The 22,467-nt window shown below is 32.0% G+C and overlaps 1 protein-coding gene across 1 annotated transcript; it reads right to left on the minus strand.

Moving 5' to 3' along the window:
• Positions 1-1,029: 1,029 nt before the first annotated feature.
• On the minus strand, positions 1,030-16,387 carry LOC148274322 (uncharacterized). The gene is made up of 9 exons (XM_088237285.1): positions 15,932-16,387; positions 12,884-13,113; positions 9,941-10,148; positions 9,215-9,402; positions 8,345-8,489; positions 7,620-7,811; positions 6,414-6,607; positions 4,760-4,918; positions 1,030-3,768 (listed from the first exon to the last, which is right to left on the minus strand). The coding sequence occupies exons 1-9, from the start codon at positions 16,385-16,387 to the stop codon at positions 3,576-3,578; spliced, it is 1,965 nt and encodes a 654-aa protein (XP_088093411.1). The 3' UTR covers positions 1,030-3,575.
• Positions 16,388-22,467: the final 6,080 nt, after the last annotated feature.

Below are 22,467 nucleotides of genomic sequence, written 5' to 3' on the forward strand. Positions count from 1 at the left end.
TAGGCAGGTAAACACACGAACCAGTACACCATGAGGCCGACTAATCTACACTCGATTTCTTTTAGCAAAATTTTCTATTGTGAATGGAAATTAAATAAATAAAACCAAAGAAGAAAATAACAAATAAGTATATCCACCCACCAAAATTTTCCCGGACCGAGTGGATTAGCGAGGTACATGTAAAACGGGCCCGTACATAACAGACGCAGTCAATCATTTTTAGAATAATTATTATATAGATTTAAAAAAAAAAAAAACATTTGCATTCTTATGATTTATCCAAACATTTAAATTTTGGGGGGGCATTTTTAAGGAGTTGTAAACAACTCACTATAAGAAAATGGGAATCAAGTTGTGGTAGAGCGGGGTACGAACCACGCATCTTTGATTCGCGAGTCCACGATACTAGCCACGGGACCACAGCCCCCGATAAATAATAATTTACTAATTCATAAATAAATAAAATACAAAATTTTAATTTTTCTCACTTTTTCCATGGGAACAACTGCATTTCCTTCATCATTATTACAGTTTCCGTGGAGAAAGGTCCCATCGCTGAATCCCAGATTAGTAAGCCCTTGGTTCACCGTGATGGGTATCCTTTCTATCCGCTTATCTCTTAGTTCCACTTCCACGGTAAACAAACTCGGAGGATTCTTAACGACTTCAGGATCCTGCTTAAAGCCTCGGCCTCCGTACTGCAGAACTTGTTCATAATTCGCAGTGGGGACACAAACAATAAAAATAACACCAGCCATCTTCACAACTTGCACAGAACTGCAGTAACATCAAATGAATGACATCTAAACTAATAATAGATCTTGACACTGCTAATTATCAACTAATTTACTCTCAATTATCACATGAATAATTCACAGGTAAGTAATTTGAATAAAAATTATGTTACACATAATATAAAATTATGCATTTAGTTGTGGCTATTGTATTCATCTTTAATAACCATATTAAGTTGCGCGTTTGATTCCTGACAAGGTAGACGTGAAATATTTATTTAAAATAAAGAATATCTGAATTTGATTTTTGATATTTATTGACAATGGCGAAATATCACATACTACGAATACTCATAAAAATATATGAAACGGATTTAAAATAATTAATTGTATTTTCAAAATCAATATGGATATTGTGGAGAAATGTTTTCATACATAACTTTAAAAAATATCATCATCATCACCATTCCCTTTCAGCACCTAATGGTGCATAGGGCTCTGCATTGGTACACCGATCGCAGGGTATCTTGATCATTTTTGTTACATGAAGGTAAGATAATCAGTCTCACGGTTCAGGTACCAGTCCAAGGACTATGAAATATATTAAATGTAAAAACACCCTTTTAAATAAATATTTCATATCAACCATTCAAAATATATCCCTACAATAACAAGACATGTTTGGGCTTTATAACTGTAATGTTAAGATTTGTGATGATTTTATATTTAAATTTTAACGGTCACAAACAAACTTCGAAATATATACGAATCGTGACGTATAAGGGGCGCGGCAAATGCAATGGACCGGTTTTGCCGGAATTCAAAATTACAAATTAAAATTTTATGCTACTAATAAATAGCAAAAGAAAAATTATTTTACTCAACAGTATTTCATACCCTTATTGATTACCTCAATAGTATTTCATACCCTTATTGATTTTAAAAAGTAAAAAATAAATATATTATATTTCCCTATTCTTGATTCCATTTTGAAAACTCACCACTATTACCCCAACCCTGTACAGGATGACAATAAAAGCGTAAGTATTTTTATAGAATAAAATCCTCCATTACTGTACAGTACTGTACAAACCCAACACTTGTATCTAATAACATTGGTCATTTCATTGAAGATCTTCCGTGTTAATAATGGCTTGAAGGAGATCACTGAACCACCTTGATAAAACACAATTGAATGTTTGTTCTCCCTTTTTGTAATTCGGAGAACAACCGGGGAATCTTAGTTTTAAATCTAGTGTTTGAGCATTGGAAACTATTTTTTTATATTTCTAATTAACAAAATGATTTACAATAAATTTGTAGTCAAAGCTGTTTTACAGGAAGGACATCACAAAATTAAAAATATACACCAACAAGTTAAATTTCAAAACACATGTAAAATTTATTGAAACGAAAAAAACATAGATAATATTCAGAATAAAAATATAATATTCATAACCGAATTATCACAGATATCATAATAATGTTCCAATTGATCCTAGAAGCTAAACTTTTAGATATAAGACAAATATATTGTTTTCAATGTTTAAAATATATATTTAAGAACCAAAATGTATTTACAATTCAAATAGATCAAGTCAAAGAAGGAATCGTGTGTTAGAAATACCACATTGTAAAACGAGGCTAGCACAGAGACATGCATATTTTATAGGCCCAAATTTTTTTTATTCTTTTTTTACTGATAATATTTCATTGACCCCAAAATTTTCCTTCTTTTGAGAAACACGCACTATCCTGGATTCAAACTAAAGATATTAACTCTTTTTTCTATGACATATTTTGTTGTCCTTTAAAAATAAGGAATATTTTTATGTTTTTTTTTTAATATCTTCTATTTCCTTTTTTAATTACTATAAAATAAAAAAGTACCTTATAATCTTTTACGGAATATTTTCTTTTCTTTTTCTTAATAATAAAAGATATTATACCTGTCTATTTATTATAGGAACAAAAATTCATAAACATTTCTTGTATACCCACGAACAGGCCACGCCTTAGTGGGATTTTTTTGTTTACCATTTTTACTGTTAATATGTATTTCATTGCTATGTAATTATGTATATTGTAAAAAAACAAAAAAATAAATAAATGTAAAAAATAAAAAAATGCAGACAACATTTTTTAGTAGGTAACAAATGTAAGGATATTATTTTTGAATATTTAATTTTACACAATTATTAATTAAGACAAATGAAATAATTATGCTATGTACATCAACTCAATGAAAAATATTTTAAAGACAAAAGCAGATAAAGAATTTTAAAATGTTGACATTTATGATAAAAATAACAAAATTCTTTCAGACCTCTTGCATGGTAGGCAAACTGACCACTACACCACGAGGCTGCCAATTGCCATGCAAGAGGTCTCGGGTTCGATTCCCGGCATGGTTGATGTGAAATATTTATTTAAAGGGGTGTTTTTACACTAGAATATTTCATAGGCTGCACGTGAACGTGAACACACCAGAAGCGTAAGACTGATCATCTTACCTTAACGCAACAAAAAATTACCAAGATACGCTGCGATTGGTGTACCAATGCAGTGCTCTTTGCACCATTGAGTGGGGTTATTTAATTAAATTATTTCATGCATATTATGAGTTTGATATGCAAACATAATTTATAAATTACTAAAAAATAGATAAATACTATCATAAAAAATATGAAACTAAAGTTCCCTTCACAGAGGACTTAAAAAGTGTTTTTTTTTTTTTTTTTGAAAAAGTATTTTGCAATCAACATTTTCAAAATTTAATATTTCTTATACATTTAATTTTGGTTTATGATTTATTAATATTAGTTTTTTTCTTCACTTGTCTCAAATGTTATTATTAAGTTTGTGGATGGTTTCATACATAGGATCCCTGACTGGAGTTATGGTGAACTTGGATACACTCCTACTGGAAGCTCTTGAGTGAGTCTTTCCTTGACATTCCTCCACCTCCGATGCTGGACATTCCTTATCTTCGGATAATCGGGTGTATTTAGAGGTTTGATTGGCTGGAATACTCCTAAAAGAGAGGACACATATTTTTTATTTTATACATCATTGAAATAGTTACAAGTTGGGACAGTGAAATATTGCAGTATCAAACCACCTTTAAAACAAATATTGCACATTGACCCTGCAAGGAATCGAACTCGGGACCTCAAGTATGATAGGCGAAAGAGCCAATCACTACACTACGAGGCTGACTTATCCCCGCTTGATTTCCGTTTTCAGGATTTTTACCTGGGAGTAGCCATAGAGTCGAAAACACTCATTCAGGGTTCTGGTTCTATTTCACATACAGAACTGTTTTCTTCATCTGCCTGAACACTGAAAAATGTTGTACATACTCATTAAAAATAGAGCTAAATACAATAAAATAATAATTACACTAGGATAATCCTTAAAGGCGAAGAATGCAAAAAAATGTGTATTTGATATGGTATTATTTATAGGATTTTTATTGTTAAGGGTTGGAGCTCCACAAGGTTAAATAATGAATTGAGTCGCATGAAAGTTAGGGCGATTAGAAGTTAAGGAGACTGCACTTGAACTACATGCTGGAACTGAGTGACTTCGTCGAGCTGGACTGACTGACTGAACTTAACTGGTTGGACTGAATGACTGGCATTGCCATGCCCTGAAGTCTCTTTATAGACGATATTCCTTTGGAGATCATTTCTTCATGGTAGGGACGATGTAAATGTACTGCAGAACGATGCTCCCGATTTTATGTGCAATACTGATAGAGTTGCATTATATTGGATTGTATAGAAAATGACGACATTGCTTTCTTCGGTCATCGCACTATTTCAGGAGAAACATTTTAGTATGGGTGTGTCATCTTTATGGACTATGAACCGTACATATTCACCAGTAAAAGCTGCTTGCATCCTCCTACTGAAAGGAAAAAACTACAAACTACAAAAAAGGTAACTAAATACTTATAAGGAAATTTGCAACGCAGTTTTTATTTTGACATGGAGCGTTGCATTTGGTTTACATGTACTCACAGTTTTTTCTTCCTATAGTTAGGTACTTCGCTGAGTCGCCTATACCTGCCATGGAGTTCATGGGCTGATGGTCTACTGCTTGTAGTGGCTACAGGAGACCAAGTCATGTGGCTACAAGCACCGAGCTTCAAGTGCTTCATAAAATCAGACTGACCTCTGCTGAAAATGAAAAAGTACAGAAGAGATTTATGTATGACTAAATTAGAATGTTATGTATTGACGGCCACATGTAAATATATTCATCAAAATATAATGGACGTGTACAAAAACAATAATGGCTTTAAAAGGAAAAGAGATTTCCATAGTATCAACACAAGAAATAAACAAAAACCAGCTGTGCTGTTTAAATTAGTAATTATTTTCAAGGAAATTGTAGGTATACGCTTTTGCAACAAAATATCCATAAATATTTGAGTTAATGTCAAAAACCAAATTTAAAAGTTTTGTCAAACGCAAACTGTTTAGAATTTTTTTTTATAAAAGAATATGTTTTTAGAAGACAAAACAACATGGTAATAAATTTATGTTTTTCGGTAGGAAATTGTTCATTTGAATTATATAATTATAATTGATTGACATTTGCGGGAGATTCTATGAATCCTATGTGAAAATCAATAAATTCAAAAAAATAAATAAATTGATGTATCAGAAAAAGAAAATAGGGAAAAGATAAATAGTACAGATTTAATAATAAATAAATAAGGACATCAGGTATTTTTATGAAAACAATGCGACAGAATTTGCACAATTTAAAGTAATTAGAAAGTTTATTATTGTCATTTTAAAAAGTTACAACAGATTTTGTACAGGTTTTGAAAAATAATCTATACTAATATTATAAATGAGAAAGTGTCATCGCAACAAAGCGACCAATCGATTTGATTTTCGCATAGGGACCGGAGCGCTGAGAAGTAAAAAAGGCTAGTTATTTATTATCACAAAATTGGAAAAAGGAAAATTAAAAAATATGGCATCATTATTAATTTGCTAATGCCGCCTAGAAAGGTGAGCGGTCAAAAAGAACTAATTTGAAATAATTTTTTTAAATTCCTGTTAGATTTGCTTTCCATTTGGTTTTGCAGCAGTAGGATTTAGGATTTGTGAACAGAATTACGATGCTACGTCACCATATAGACAAACAGACCGTTGTATTTTTTTCATACTGTTCGTTCGAGGACCGGCAATCGATACTTTGATCCTGAAAAAATATATCATCCTATCGAGAAAATTCTTATTACTTAATGATAAAATTAGTAATTACCATACTAATTTCTCCCTAATATCATGTAGGGAAGCCATGGGTAAAAGCTAGTCTATAATAATGAATACAGCAGTTTTAATAGTTACGTGATTTACTACTTCATGTCTGAACTCTCTACTGAACAACTCCACTGATGGTACCTAAGGAAGCTACTGCTTTTAGAATAGTTGTCTATAATGTTTTCTTTACTTCCGAGTGGGGATTTGGGGTCATCTTTTATTTCCAATACTGTCAGCAATTTGACATCCGTGCATCAATCAATCGGTATTTGGGATATTTTGATTATTTTGTTGGAAATTTACCTTCTGCACCGTCCAAAATGACAGTGGGTCAGCCAAAAGTGGGCATTGTTTTAAGGGTTAACAAATATTAAAGGAAAAGATAAATATTTACCGAAAAGCTTCCCAAACAACAGCTTGCTCCAATGCCGCATCATATCTCTGAGAGAGAGAAGCTTTATCCTTCCCCGAAACATGCTCCAATCTTGGCTCCTCATTATTTAATGTTTTGTTAAAGTTCCTCGCAACTCTTATATCGTTTCGCCAGAACTGGTCATCTGCTGAGTTTGATGGAGCCACTTTTTTTATCTGTAATTGCATTTTGTTTCTATAATTTTTTTCATTATTCTTCCTAAACTAACAAACATTATTTATTAGCCTATATTATGAAAAAATAAAGAATTGAACTGTGTTATTTGAAATATAACAAAGATACGCACAATTGTTTTTAAGTAAAGAATAATAGGTAAGATTACTAAGACTTGTAGATATTCTCAATTTTATAAAACTGCTATAATATACACGTATAAACGTTTGAAATAAATGAAAGATACATTAGTCAAATTAAATATTTAAGCGATTTAAAAAAAAAAAAATATGTTAACATGATTTACAATATTTAAGTTTGTCCAAATGTTTGTAGACAAAAGACTGGATTTCGCCCCCTCGGGAGTCATTAAGATTAACAAAGATTAACAAAAAACATGATGCCAAAACAGTCGAGACAAATTTTCCCAATAATTAGGGTCGTCATCAGTCCCGATATATCGGGACTGTCACCATTATTGAGCCCTCTATCCCGACGTTCCCATGAAACCTATAATGTCTCGATTCAAACTTAGACAGAGCAAAGATGTTAATCAACAAAAATCTTCTACCGCCGCGCCGTACTAATAATGAATGTGAAAATAAGGTGGCAAATAGTTTCAGCAATTGATGTATGTAAAGAACTTCATAGAAGCTGAACTTGCCTCGATAAAGTGGAAGTCGATAGGTTCTGTGAAAGAATTTTTTTTTTAAACCCTACCTATAATATCACTACCTGTATGAAAATTTATCAGATTACAGTGTTGTTGATTCATTACAAATATTCATGGAAAAATTGTGTCAACCACCATTGGTTAAGTCTCCTCTTGTGCCTCTGTATGTAATTAAAAGCAAAATACATGCATAATACAAAAATAGATAACACATCTTGGTGGTTATCAGTTTAGTTCAAAATAATATTTTTTATATCTTCCCATTTCCGTCATTTAAAGACTAATAAATTCGAAATATTTCAATACAAATTATGATAATTTGAAAGCTAGATTTCACTCACCATGTAAACCAGAATTCCAGCGAAGAATATGCAAACTATATTGACAACTGTCAATAGCAAACTTATGCATCCACTCACAGCCAGTTCGATAACTGGATTATCAGAGTATATATTCGTCTTCACAACATTTGTAAATCGGGTATCGTCATTTAGAAATATCAGATGAACAAATGACATCGCCCACAACAAACCCTGGAAGAAAACGCATCCATTTTAACATTTCTCTTGAGTTCATATACTTTTACACGAGTAATATACGAATCGCTTGAAATAATATATAACAGAGCGGGCAAAATAAAATGTTGTCTATTCAAATTGTTACTTGAGAAAACAGTAAACATTCTGCACAATAACCCAGAAAAACTTATTGTGCATCTTAACGGCCGTGAAAATCTAAGTTTAGTAAACATTCTGGTTGGAAAATAATATCCTACTTTGATTTCTAATGGAAAGAGTTTTCGATAATAGAATATTTAGAATTTATAATAATAATATATGTGGTAATAACTAACCCTTCATTTATTATTTTATTATATTGCTTGACAAAATAACGCGAAAATTCACATATTCAGGCACACGTAATATATAATAAAACTGTTTAATGTGTTTAAAAGTTTATTGCTTATTAGTTGAAGAAAAATTAAAATAATATTATATATCATAATATAAATACGTAAAGAACGAAAGACGAAATATTTGAAATACAAACGTCAGCTTTAACTCACAGCATTGACGGCAGGTGGCAATAGTGAAGCAGAAATAGCGACACCGACCAGTGACGCAGTGTTACCAGCTAAAACTGCAATCGCCACTGCAGCTCCAGCAGGTATTGCAACAAGAGCACCTACCCACAAAGACCGCACATCTCTTCTGAAATGGGAAAAATAGGTATAATTTAAAAATAATATTTTTTTTCCGAATTACTATGCGTAAGTTAAATAATAATTTTGATGTTTTTTTTTTCAATTTTACCCGCCGACAAAGTAAATTTGAATTCGTAATCCTTATTTTGGCGGAACAAACATTTTTTTTACACATTTTATGGTTGAAAAGGCTCAGAATCCCAATCAATTTTTTAAAATTTTAATCAAAGTTTGAATGTGATAATGCAGTTAGAAATAAAAAAGATGGTAAATGATTTTTAATTAAATGCTCTTTTACTCCTTATACTAAATTTCATAGTCCAACATAATTTATATGGGGGCTACATTGCCTACCGTTCATGCGCTCTGTAGCTGCAAGACGTACTGTATTCTAGCTCATATTTGTTATAGTTGAAATATAATGTCTGAGCACCCGATGACAAACTATTATTAAATAGTTTATCGGGACAAAATATATTTAAATACTTTGATTTCTTTTATATCATAATTGAAACGAGAAACGAGAAACTAGAATCCCAATAGTCCATGTGCTTGGTAGCTGCAAGATGTGCTGGGATTTTTTATTTATTGCACAGCGCCATTGAGGTAATTTTCACAAAAATGGCGCTTTATGAATTATCCAACTTTATAACAATAAAAATATGGTTACGAATTTATTATTGTCAATGATCATTAATTTATAAAATATCGGGCATAAGCATTATTTTATACCTAGAATAGATTTCAAAAGTTGGCCACTCCCCAACTCCATAGTTCTCATTGATTCCACAAATGACTAGACCAAATACAAAGCCAACAGCCATGGCAACTAAGAGCCCAACTATTTCATGAATCACTCCCATTCTCTGAAGATTCCTGTCTTGGATAGCTGTCCCGAATGTACCCGCCATGATAGGACCCTAAAATAAAAAAAATCTTATCAGAAAGATCAGGCTACATTTCGTCGAACTAATTATTTCGAAACCTAGTACCTATTTATTTTCATGGCAAATAAAATGTAGGTACACGAGCCACCAATTTTTTTTTCATTTATATGGTTTTCATGAAATACACTTGCTTACATTTACATGTTAGTCAATTTCACGTATTTTTATTTAGTTTTTTTGAGAGGGTAGTCTGAGAGTCCAGGGATTTATAGGGCTTATGACTTGTCATTGGCTGGTTTTAGTGGCCACTTTACACATCTTTGTAAGTCGGTAAAAAGGTAAGCAAGAAAAAGTGACTAACCCTTATTAAAACTGATCACAACTCATAACATAAAGGGCATACCAACACACCTCTGGGTTGTTACTCATTTAAACCAAAATATGCATCCAGTGCATTTGGAATCTACCCGCAGAAGAACTGGTGTTCCTCTATAATAATATCTAAACAAGCCCTTTAGGTCATTTGGTTTAGGTTCAGCTTATTTATAGAACTGTGTATCTTTCAACTTACCATCAGCGGAGATATGAGCATACTGGCTACAAGGATAACTGTGCTATTTTCAGCCAGCCCTATTGCAGCTGACAGGGCTGCCACAATCAGTAAGAAGAAAAAATCAAAAGTCAGGGCTGCCTCCGCCCGAACCTGCTCCGCCACTTGAGCCACTGTTAGTCTGGATCTAACAGATCGCACAAATGTGTTCCACGCGGAGTCTTTTATTCTGTTGAAAAAGTATAATGTAATTCAGATGATTGAAAAAGAATAACATGCGAATCCTACCATACATATTTACCACGTTAGTTCCACAAAAATACAAAACCCACGTGCTGATAGGACACGTGGTGTTGAAAGCTAACACCAATGTGCACTTATGATAGTTTAAAAAATGTTTTATATAATTCTAAAAACAGCTCTAAAATGGGGCGGGGGATTAGCATGTTACGAGTGAGTCTCGAAACCGGTAGACGTAGAACAGTAGTTAAATGCAAATGAATATTTACTAGCATTAAATTTATACTCAATATATTTATAAGCAGACAATAATATCGTCATTCAAATTTCGAAATATAACGTATTAGCGCGAAAATTCTCGTTCGAATTTAGAAATATCAACCAATTCGCTACAAAGTTCTCACTTAATTTACAAATATCTACATATTAACAACAAAATTCTTATTCTATATTTAGAAATATCTACCTATTAGCAATAAAACTCTCATTCGAATTTTAAAATATCTCCCTAGTAACAAGGAAATTCATCATTGAGTTTCTAAATTAAATGTCCATTAGCAAATATAATAATGGTCTAATTTTTCGATTTCAATTTCAAATTATTTATTTTAAATACGTTTATGTACATTACAAAAATATTTCAAGGCAAACATAGCGCCAAAAAATTAATACTAAAATTTATATATACAAAGATGGTAAAATAAAAATACACAGCAAAGATGTCGATATCCGAAGAGATACGGTTGAATAAAGACATTTCTCTTTCTACAAGCATTTCTCTTTCTACAAGCATTACCATCGGCAGGTTGGTTCTGCAAGCAGGAAGATAAAACAGCTTAAGCTGTTTATGTCTAAGGTAGTCATTAGGAACATAAAGAAAAATACTCTTCATTACACCTGTTGATTGTAATACCACGAGTTACTTGGAAAAAATACAGAAGCATGTATGCATATCTTCTTTTCTCTAAATTATTGTAGCCAAGCATTCCCAGTATAAAGTCAAACAGGTAAAAGCACGGATAGTATTCGCACTCCATTAAAAAAATACCTCAGAAAATTCTTCTAAACCATTTCAAGCATAACAGAGGACTTCAATTCGAGGGGCGTTCAGATCAAAAATCCACACTTAAGTCTGCTTCGCACCAACGCGTTATAAAGAAGCCTAAGAACACGAGGATTCAAGAACACCTCAGCTGTTCGGAGAACAAATTCCAACATTTTTCGCGCACTGTCACAGACAGTGCCTATGTGAGTATGAAATTTCAGTTGAGCATCAAACATAACTCCCAGATCTTTGACAGTGACAGTTCGCTTAAGTGAACACACTCCCATACAGTAGGTACCGCATACAAATAGTTTTTGATGTCCTTGTCATAGAATTAAGAATAGTCCAGAAGGAGCGTAGAATCATGTTTGAATACATCGGACCATATCCAATAATTCCCCCACTATGTCCTTCTTTCGCCGCGCGCATTAGTGATGTCGCCGCGTAATGTTGCATGATGGGAAAAATATAATTATAACACAAATGTAAGGTAAAAAAAGCAATCTGTTAATTTCTCTCTAAAATTTTATTGTGCACGCGGAAATATTGATTGACACAACAGAGTAGATAAGTAAAGGGTCAGTTAATAAGAGTAATTGAATTAATGAACTTTAAACTTTAAATATAAAACTAATTTTATTTTACATAAAACGGATATTTTTATATCATGTTACTTTATATTTGATGTTTTAAAGATAATTTCGGTCAAATGTCCACGATAGAGTTGTTTAATCCGAGATCCAATTTTCATTAGTTCTCTTATTAGATGAGCAAAGTAGGGTAGAAAAATTTACTACCCTGGCAACACTTACGAAATGTTCTGTTTGTTTTTTCGATAATCTGACAAACGGAAAAATGATTGAATTTTTAAGTAATACATTTGTTACATACACATTCATTTGCTAATTACACATGAAATGTGATTGCATCCTGTTTCTTTGAGATCCTAGCAGTATTTATACACTTTAAAAGGACACAACACGGCATAGTTGAATTCAAATCAGGAGTTGCGTACTGAGCGACGTCTACAAAGAAACTAATGGGTCAAAACGTAAACCTACTCATTTATGAGTAGTTTAGTCGCCTTCTGTTTGATGTGCGTCTGCGGTTTCTGGACTATTCTTAATTCTGAGGTCTTTGTATATGACAAAACATAACATTTTGAAACATTAAAATTTAGTTAGTTCTGAGTTCCCCAATCAAGTTAAAAGTCAACAAGTGACAAATTGACTCCTGTTTAAAAAATAATTTGCAAAAAATATTAATAGTTTATTGCTAAAACCAATTTAATTTGCTTAGCAACACATCGTGATTCACCCTGTCAAAAGCCATGATAAAAAAATATGTCTACCTCTGGATAATTCTGGGTTACTTGATAAATTTCTCGTTTCAAGAAGATAAATAAAGATTCAGTTTTGGTAATCAGATTTGAGAAATCAAAAAACTAGACTTCTATAATATTCGCTTCGGAAAAAGTTTTTCCATCTCTGTTAATACTTTATCTGTAAAAAGACTTTGTTTCCATGAATATTTAAAATTTTATACTGTAGGTATCTAAGCTTATGGCATATTGAAAGAGCCTCTGCGGATCGGAATGAATGGAGAATTGACGCTAGTGTTCGCTGCAATTAATTCATTCCAGATGTTGAAACCAGAAGATGCGCAAGATTTGTACTCACTCCTGCGCGTCGTTCTTAGAGTCCTCTCCGCCGTAGTGCAGCGCGCACGGAAGCACGCTGAGCGCGCTGGCGGCACGCGCGCCGACTCCGCACGCCCGCAGCGCCTGCAGAGCCCGCTCGCAGCGCGCGCCCCCCTGCACGCCGAACACGAGCTGCGCGTGCGTGGCGTGCTCCTCGGACGACCAACCACTAGCGGTCACACCGAGGCTAGAGAGAGTTTTTTGAACCATCTGGAATATAAACACGTTACAGTGTATAAAGATGTATGTTTGCGACTGTAAGATGTAAGTTTCTCACTACAACTAGTAGCATTTATGGAGGAAGATAAATATGATAACGATGTGTATTTAGTGGTTAGCTAAAAAGTTCTGATTTTGAGGATGTTCAGTGTTACTGGAAATTGGATATAAAAAATGTTTTCTTACGCGCGAAAAAAAATAGAGCATTCAATTGTACGGCAAAAGGATCTTGAAAATGTATGAAAAAATAATAAAACGTAAAAATTACCTTATTTTTCGGACCATAAGACGCACTTTTTTATTCTGAAAATTCAACCAAAAATTGGGGTGCATCTAATGGTCTGATTCGTCATATCGTCCAAAACATTTTTTTTTTAAAAAAAAAACGGGATTTTGAACGACGTCACTTATTCTTCCGAATCGACCAATGATAAGGTGTTGTGATATATTAAAAAATCTGGCTAACGGGAAGCCGATTCACCAATCAGCCGAACTCATCGAAGAAAACTTGTAACATCACACGCGGAGTTATTTAAAAATCGTAAAATTATAAAAAATCATACATAAAAATAGACAGCGGAGAGACTATCACTCCCTCTCACTTCTGTTCAATGTACTTCATAGTTCTAACGCTCTTATATACCTGCGTGAAAATTTTCAACGCTTATCAGTTCATGGTTTACCTCTTCGTTCCAATTTTCAAGGCACTCTCTTAATACCCGTCCACAATTCCTCTTTCTTCTCTAATTCATATAGTGTCCATGCCGCTCGACTGTGGAATCATCTCCCATCCACCATCAAAAATGTTAATACAGTATCTCTGAACAAACATCTCCTTTCTCTTCCTTAATATCTGCTCCTTTCCTATTTCCTCTTTTTTTCCCATCGAGTAATGGTATTGATTTAAGGTAATTTATACACAAATATATTTATTTCTATTTTTGTATATTTTTAGCTTTTTTTATCTTTATTTTATATTGAATAATTGAATATGGTTTAACTTTAATTATAAAAATAAAACTTGTAGTTTATTAGTTGGTTGGAAGAAATTGCCATTAGGCAAAGTACAAATAACATTATGTACAAAAAGTTAAATATTAATAATACATGTCCAAACCAACGCAGCACCACTTTCTTGATTCTTTCATTTGTGCACCTATCATACATAGTTTCACCTCACATCTGCCTGAGGGATCGCATTTCCACATCATTTAACCTACTTTGATTAAATAAATATTTCATTTGTTCTTTGAAAATTATTTTTCTTTCCGTTTTTTTTTTAATATTCTAACTATGCATAGTTTAATCAATATTACAATAAATTAATTCGAGTAAGGTAGCTTCTACCTTGAACAAGAATTTTAATGGCGTTATATACATTTATGCATGGTTGACCTTCAGGGCGGGAATGGGGGAGATGTGAAGAAGTTTCTGTTCTACCTAATGCCTTTTACGTGTTTCTCTTTCATGATTTAACTTAGCATTGTGTGCAAAAAGTTAAATAAATAAAAAAATATATTAATATTTTTTGGCTTAGTTTGATGGTATTTTAACAAATAAATATAAATACAAAAGTACAATCAACTTCCTGATTGGGAAATTGGATTGAGGGAAAAATAGATGGAAAATTAGGGATAAATTGACTATATTTGACGATACTTAGTTGTACTGACGGTGATAGGGGGATTGAAAGCGGTAAATATACATTCTAAATAACGTGCATCTTTTGAAGACAAATATATAATATTTTTAAAAGTATTTAACTCTTCATTAAATCTTTAAATTTGTTTTCGGAATGTGCAGATTAAAGACTTGTGGGTGGGACTGATCGAAACTCTTAGGTTTTAATTTACCAATGCACTGCCCTATGCATCATCAGGTGGCGATTAATCCGTCAAGTAGTTAGATAGAGCTTTTGCCTACCAAACCCGTGGTAGGGTATCCTTTTTTTGACATTATATTTAAGACTACGTGCAAAACTATAATATTGGCTTAATACTTTTGGTTTATTTGTAAATATAGTATTTTTTTCTGATTTCCATAAGCTGTTTTTTCAAAATAAATTTGAGCAGTTGCGAAAATGTATATTTTTTTCGGATGTATCTTATGTATATTTCAGTTTGTACTTTACAATGAAAAATAATAATTTTTGATGAAATTAATAACTATTTTGAAAGACATAAGCGTTCTCATAGTAAAGCAACAATTATACCTAATGTCGTAATTTGTATTCATAAAATGTTTATTGGGTTTAGAGAAATAAAATATATATGCACAACACACCACTTTGCCTATTTGACCCTTTCTTATACCAATATATTGCAGAATATTTATACTTGGGGCCTTACTTTATAAACCTGGCATAAACCTGGTAGAACATAAATGTGAATACCGTCCTTATTATAGAGATAGAATAAGGATGGTATTTCCATCCTTAGTTTACCACTATGCCTAGGCTAAGACCTTAATTAGTATTTGTGTTTATTTGAAAAAAAAATATTTAATTCATTCATTTAAATCAAACAAAGTAAATAAATAAGACTACCATTTCAATGAGGAGAATAACTAAGGAGTCTGGAGATTAATGAATTATGCACAATGAATTGCCCAAGAAATAATAAACTAAACCAAATGTCTAAAATATTTTAATATCATCTTTTAAATTATTATATGTGAGGCCAATTAAATGCTTAATTGTGTTAGTTTATAAATAATGATTCTATAAAAATATCAGAAGTCATTTGAATTGATATGGAGTGTCAAAACTGACGAGGTATACTTTTAATTCACTCAACACGTTTTAACTAACCTGCTCCATAGGAATATCGTCAAAAACATCATCCTCTACTAAATGAACTTTCTTCAATCTTGGACTTCCATCAAACGTCTCCTCCTGCTTCATATCCACTAAATAATTCTTTAAACTCTTGCAGGCTCTCTTTTTCACTTTTAAACTGTCGATCGTTCCTTCCAGTTCTTCGTTTCGACGATCCATCGAATCCTGATCACAAACGAGACCACCTCCTGCCGTAAAGTGGACTCCGGGGAATTTCGATGACACCTCTTCATTTTCACCAGATTCGAGGACCTCTTTGGCATGGAAAGAACGAGAATCGCTACTTTTGAGGTTTAAAAGATGAGGAATTTCACTTTCGACTTTTATGGACGCACTTTCTAAAACACTGTTTATGATTTTAGACTCACTTTTTAATTTCTTTTCGTACTCTGGTTTTGGCACTGTTACGACAAAAAGAAATGCTTCCATCGTAAAAACAAAACAAGTATTTACCATATATTAGTTGATTTATTCATACATAATTGAATAAAATTGATAAATCAGTGTTTTTAAGTTAGGCAAAATAAGGTTAACAACGCCGAGGAAGATTTTTTCCCGACTAGAACTGTTTCTTTGTATGGGAATATTTGTTTGCAGAATTCCTTTCAAATTTCAAGCTAACGCATGCAATTATTATTGTTACGAAATGCTTCATGTTTTAAATGACTTAAAGGCCGTTTACACGTGGACAATACAATATTGTTTAGTCCCAATTCTTGACCATTGTCCACGTGAAAAAATAAATTTATAAGACAAAACATTGTCCCGAGACATTGTCACCGAGATAGACGGGCAATCTACATATCTACGCAAAACAATGATCACTCCCACCACGCCCACGGCCGCATTGTCCTCGAGTGAACGCGCATGGACAGGACCTTATGACAATAGCGATTCGCTCGACGTGTGCGTGTCGCTCCAGCGCATTTTTATTATTTAGCTTGTCCTTTTACAATTCCAATACATCTTGGTATAAAATAATTCGTTTTTCAGCGCTCACGGGTGAACTGCGGCCAAATGTTCATATTGTGACAGCGTTCTGTCCCGCACAATTTAGGCTGTTCTCGGAGTTGTGACAAGATAATATTGTCACATATTTATATATTGTATTGTTCACATGTAAACGATACTTTACTGCCATGTGTAGGAATCTATAATTTTATAACGTTCATAAAATAGGCGTAATATTACGTTTATAAAAAAAAACAATAGTCTTTATTCAATAAAATACACATTATTACAATTTTTATACACCATATAAAGAAAACAAAGTATATAATCATATTTTGTACCGATAAACTATTAAATAATAGTTTGTCATCGGGTGCTCAGACATTAGTTTTAATTAAGAATCGAATGAAAGAGTACGGAATAATATTGTGCGCAAGAACGCATATATTTTTAGTTTTTTTATTCTAACAAATAAAAAATTTAATATTAGAGCCACCAAGTGCATTTTAAGAATTCAAATTTTGGAACAGTATTTGTAAAATAGCGGTTTTTGGGATTAAAGTGCGGCAAATATTGGTTTTTAGAAGCAAAATGAAAGAGACGACTTTAAATTGGCGGCCTCCGTGGTGCAGTGGTCAAGACGCTTGACTGACACACAAAAGGTTCCGAGTTCGATTCCCGGTGAGAACACAAAAATTAAAATGTGATTATTCTCAAGCCTAGGTATTCTGTGATGTAATTCACCACTGTAACTGGGCCTCCTGGCCTGTTGTGGTGTAAAAATAAAGAAATAAATAAAACAATATTTGTATGTTTATATTACGAAATATAATTAGTTGTTATTAATTATTATACATTAAATTAAAACACCTTCGTTAGTATTTATTATACATGAAAAGGGAGAGTTTTTTTTCAAATGTAGCCTTGTTGTCCTGGGAAATAATTTTTTTTTTTAATCAAAAATTTTCGAGTTTCTCTCATTATTTTCCAAACGTTTACTGATTAATTTTCTAGCATCTGAAATCTTTTCAGTTTTAACAGGAATTCATAAAAGAAGCTCATCTGGATTCACTTAGCGTATTTTAATTTAAAAAAATATTAAAAAATTGGCCTCGTGGTGTAATCCAAAAGGTCTCGTGCTCGATTCCCGACATGGTTTTTTTAATTTATTTTTTTTTATTTAGTGTTTTCACACTATAATATTTCATAGTTCCTGGAATAGTACTCGAAGCCTAAGACTGATCATCTTACCTTCATGTAACAACTTTATTTTCCAGATACGCTGCAATTGGTGTACCAATGCAGTGTCCTATGCACCATTAGGTGCGCAAAGGGAATGATGATGATGATGAAAAAAATATAAGCGTTCTTTTGCTTTAGCCAAATATTTCAACTTGGGACCATTTTTAACGAATTTCGAATAACTCGCTATTAGAAGATGGGAATCAAGTTTGAGTAGAGTGGGGTTCGAACCACAGGCCTCTGGTCCGTGAGTCCGCAACACTAGTCACGAGACTACAACCCGATTTTATTTTATGTAGTATCTAGTACCTATCCACTTCAAAATCTAAGTTGAAAATTACTTATGAAATAATACTTTATTTTAACACTTTATTAGTTTTTGATAATGTTTTTTTTTTAAAACTACATTAGTTAAACACGTGCTTACCATGGGTCAAATATATCTCGGGGTCATTGACACCATCCCCTAATGCATGGAGGGTTACAATTTAAGTAGACGAAAAATGCAATACGTAATGCACCCTAATGTAATAAAATTCCGTACGCATTGTCAAAAAGATTGCAAAATTATTATTATGGAAATTCGAAATTTGAAGTGTTATAGTTAGCGTGCATAATATTTCGAGTTGTATCCTCAATACGTTCGATTTAAAATTATGTTTTTAGCCTTATTTTTGTTTTAAAATTAAATTGTTTAACGTCTACAGGAATATTGGTGTTATGTTAATTTAAAACGATATTTTGAGTGTGCCCAAACTTTTGAGGACATGGTTAAATATCACCCCCTAGAGAATTTTCAAGATTTTTTTTGCAACAGAGATGGAAACATTTTTGTGAAGGGAATACGGAAGGCTAGGCATTTAAACAGTTTAAGAGCTATCATTGGCTAGTTTAAGTGATTTCTTTCAATTCTGTGTAACATTTATAATAATTCTGCATACGTTTGAACAATATTAACTGAAAACACAAAACAAATGTCAAAACAATAATATGCTTAATTGAAGATATTTGTAAACATTTTTTAAAGCACTTTCCAATTTTATTTATTCAGTTGACAATCGGGATTTATTTCGAATTTCACAATGAATTATTATAAAATTTAAGTTTTTATCTGATTCGTGTTTCTTAAGTTTACTATATATTATTTTTTAAATGTTGTAAATAGTTAAGAATTATGAATTTATATTTATTTAACATCACTCTTCGATAGGAGTGCTCTTCCGAAAAACAGTTGTCTTCTTTGTATGGAATAAACCTTGGTAACGCTTACAACAAAGTTTTTATTGTAGTATTATAATTTGCACATTTTATATTTATCTTGTTCCCTGTACATTTCATTTTTTGGAAAGACCGTCGAAAATGAGATTTTCAGCCGAATCCGAAACTTATTTAAATACATTAACAGTCTCATCAACACGGCCAAATATAAGACGTTTTTATTATTAAACCTTCGAATTTATAAAAAAAAGTTTTAAATAAAATACACCATAAAATAAAACGCATAAATTTAGTACAAAATAAATAGAGTACAAAAGACAGCCTCGTGGTGAAGTGGTCAGGGAGTTTGCCTACCACGCAAGAGGTCTCAGGTTCGATTCCCGACATGGTTGATTATTTATTTAAATATGTGTTTTTAAACTAAAATATTCCAAAGTCCCCTGGAATGACACCTGAAGCGTAAGACTGATTATATTACCTTCATGCGACAATTTTTTTTATCAAGATGCCTTGCGATTGGTGTACCAATGCAGTGCCCTGTGCACCATTAGATGCAGAAAGGAAATAACGATGATTATGAAATTAGTTTATTTTTATCGCTCTTTGGTTCCTTGTTATGTTATACATACGTGGGTATTTAGAAGCAAATTTCGAAATCTCCATCAAAAACGGAAAATTAGTTATTGATGCAAAATAAAGTTTACATAAAACCCTACTTACCTTAACAATAGCGTAATTTAAACTCGTCTCTAAATCTTGCAAAAACAGATTTCAATTATACTTCTTGACTCCACAAACTTAGCATTCTCCATAGAGTTAGTGAAGCATAATTCGAAATTTTACATTATTTTTTCAAAGTTGTTCGCAAATTTCTCAGTAACTCCTTCAATGGAGGTTTCTAAGTTTGCTTTTAATACCCTCATATAACTAATATGAAACAGTTGTTCAATGTTTGCTACAGGAACTTTTACGAAGTAACTTTAAAGGAATTACAAAAATACAAATATGAAAAACTACCAACAGTCTAGTACCGTATAATGGACTGGACGGTATTGCAGGGGCGAATGCTCCTTATAATCGATTACATGCAGCTTACCATATTTTTTTGACATCGTAAGTAATGTTTTATAATACTGTAGTATTATTAGGAAAAAACACATCACCAAAAAAATATATTACTTTTCTTAGGTTATTAAATTTATATCATATTCCTTTATTCCATACAGCGACCAGTTGCGCCTCTATTGGTCAAAATTATTACTACTGGATTACACGAGATTACTCTGCTCACTTCAAAATCACTAATTCAAATACGTCTTTAACCTAAAACTTTAGAATCTCGTTCGAAAAATTACACTTGCGATTACAGTAAAATCTTGCAGCTTTCATTAATGCAATTTAGTCTTTTAATACTTTTTCATAAGGGCCAGTATTCTTTAAAATACATCAATTTGACTTACGACAGTCTAAGGGAGGTGACAATATACGCACTCATTATGTGTAAGAAAGAGATAACGAATACATTTTGTATGTCGTTACAATAATAAGTAAGTAATTGATCATACTTATGTTTTGGTGGTTTGAAAGTAAATTTGCTTTAAAATAAATAAATATTTTGATATTTTAATCGAAACGAATTGATATTTCAATCCATAATATAGTATGAATCCTTTAGTGGGTTTTAAAAAACAAAGATTCGCTTTCGTTTCGTTTTTTATTCGTTATTCGTTTTTTAATTGTAATTCGTTTTTGTGCATACGATGACAGTTGAATATTGTAGGTTATTCTTCAGTATCCATTTAAACTTTTAAAATTTAGTTAGAGTTATGATAAAAACGTTACTAGTGTATAGTGTTAAGAATAAATATATATGAAGAATTATAATATGTATAACTTATGTCGTTTTGTGAATAATAATGTGATATAAAAGTCGATGAAACAATGATTCTTAAAACGTAATTTATGTTATGTTTGGTGAACTATCGTACTCGGTAAGGAATACTTTTAAATTATTTAATTATTATCATGTATTAAGAAATACTGTTTTATTTCAAGACAAGTTATAATAGTCTGACTTAACCAAAGATGCACCGGTGCGCTAATGAATTATTCAGTTTATTAATGACTTTTTCGACACTTAGCCCGAAACGCGAAATAGCTCCGCGGATGGGTCGTTGCTTTCTAATGACGTAGGCGGGGGTTCGAATCCTTAGGGGTTCCAATCTTTTTTTTTGCAATTATGTTTTTTTAAATTGTATTTTTTAAATCAAATGTTTGTGCTACATTAGAAAATATTTTTACTGAAACTATAGCCATTTGTTAGGAATGATTTATTAAATATAAAATAGACTTGTTTTTTATATGCCATAATACCGCTATGGACATTTTATCAGAATTTTCATAGCTTACCAATTTAAAAACTCACCGCTCGCCACTGCGGTATTAATGTAGACATTTTTAACTTCACGTTGCATTTGTACAGCAAATTTCTTCATGGGGTCGATTATTTGGGATAGTTGCTGAATGTGCATCTTGAGTGGTTTATGCTTTGTATATGTGCTGCATGTAATGTATATGTTTGTGTATGTTTTATATGTGCATTCATGTGTGTGCGTGGATGGCTCGGAGTGTGCAGTCAATAATTTTATTTATTTTAATTTATTACCTCCATGGAAAACGCAAATGTTAACAATTATTATTTTCTCACTTGAAATCCTTATTTATTTATTTTTTTGTCACATTTAATGTTTATATCTTTTGCATAGTTTATGAAAACTTTATTGATCTTTTTATTTTTTAAATTGTTGTTCTTAATACTTATTATGTATGACTGTATGTTTTCTGAAAAAAAAAAAAAAAAATTGTCAACAAATAACAAAATTAGTCTAGTTTTTTAATTTTTTTTATGTTATACAATGACAATATAATAACTAATTATTTGAATTAACTATAATTTGATATCCCTAATTGTGCTTATATTATGAATGGTAATGTATATTTGGGATACATCCTTAAAAAATAAAAAGTAAAACTCTACAAAAGTCTGCTTGTAAAAAAATACTAAAAATCCGTGGTAGGAAGAATCGAAAACGCCTGTC

The sequence above is a fragment of the Micrasema longulum genome, unplaced genomic scaffold, assembly GCF_059751315.1.
Source record: "Micrasema longulum isolate JH-2025_06_02 unplaced genomic scaffold, ASM5975131v1 h1tg001684l, whole genome shotgun sequence".
In the NCBI taxonomy this organism is placed as follows: Eukaryota; Metazoa; Arthropoda; class Insecta; order Trichoptera; family Brachycentridae; genus Micrasema; species Micrasema longulum.

Coding starts and splice junctions, on each gene's coding strand:
- LOC148274322 (XM_088237285.1), bottom strand. CDS start 16,387: ATGGAAGCATTTCTTTTTGTCGTAACAGTGCCAAAACCAGAGTACGAA. Junction 8,490..9,214: donor ACTTTTGAAATCTATTCTAG/GTATAAAATAAT, acceptor TTCCCATTTCAG/AAGAGATGTGCGGTCTTTGT. Junction 4,919..6,413: donor GTTGTTTGGGAAGCTTTTCG/GTAAATATTTAT, acceptor TTTCATTTTCAG/CAGAGGTCAGTCTGATTTTA.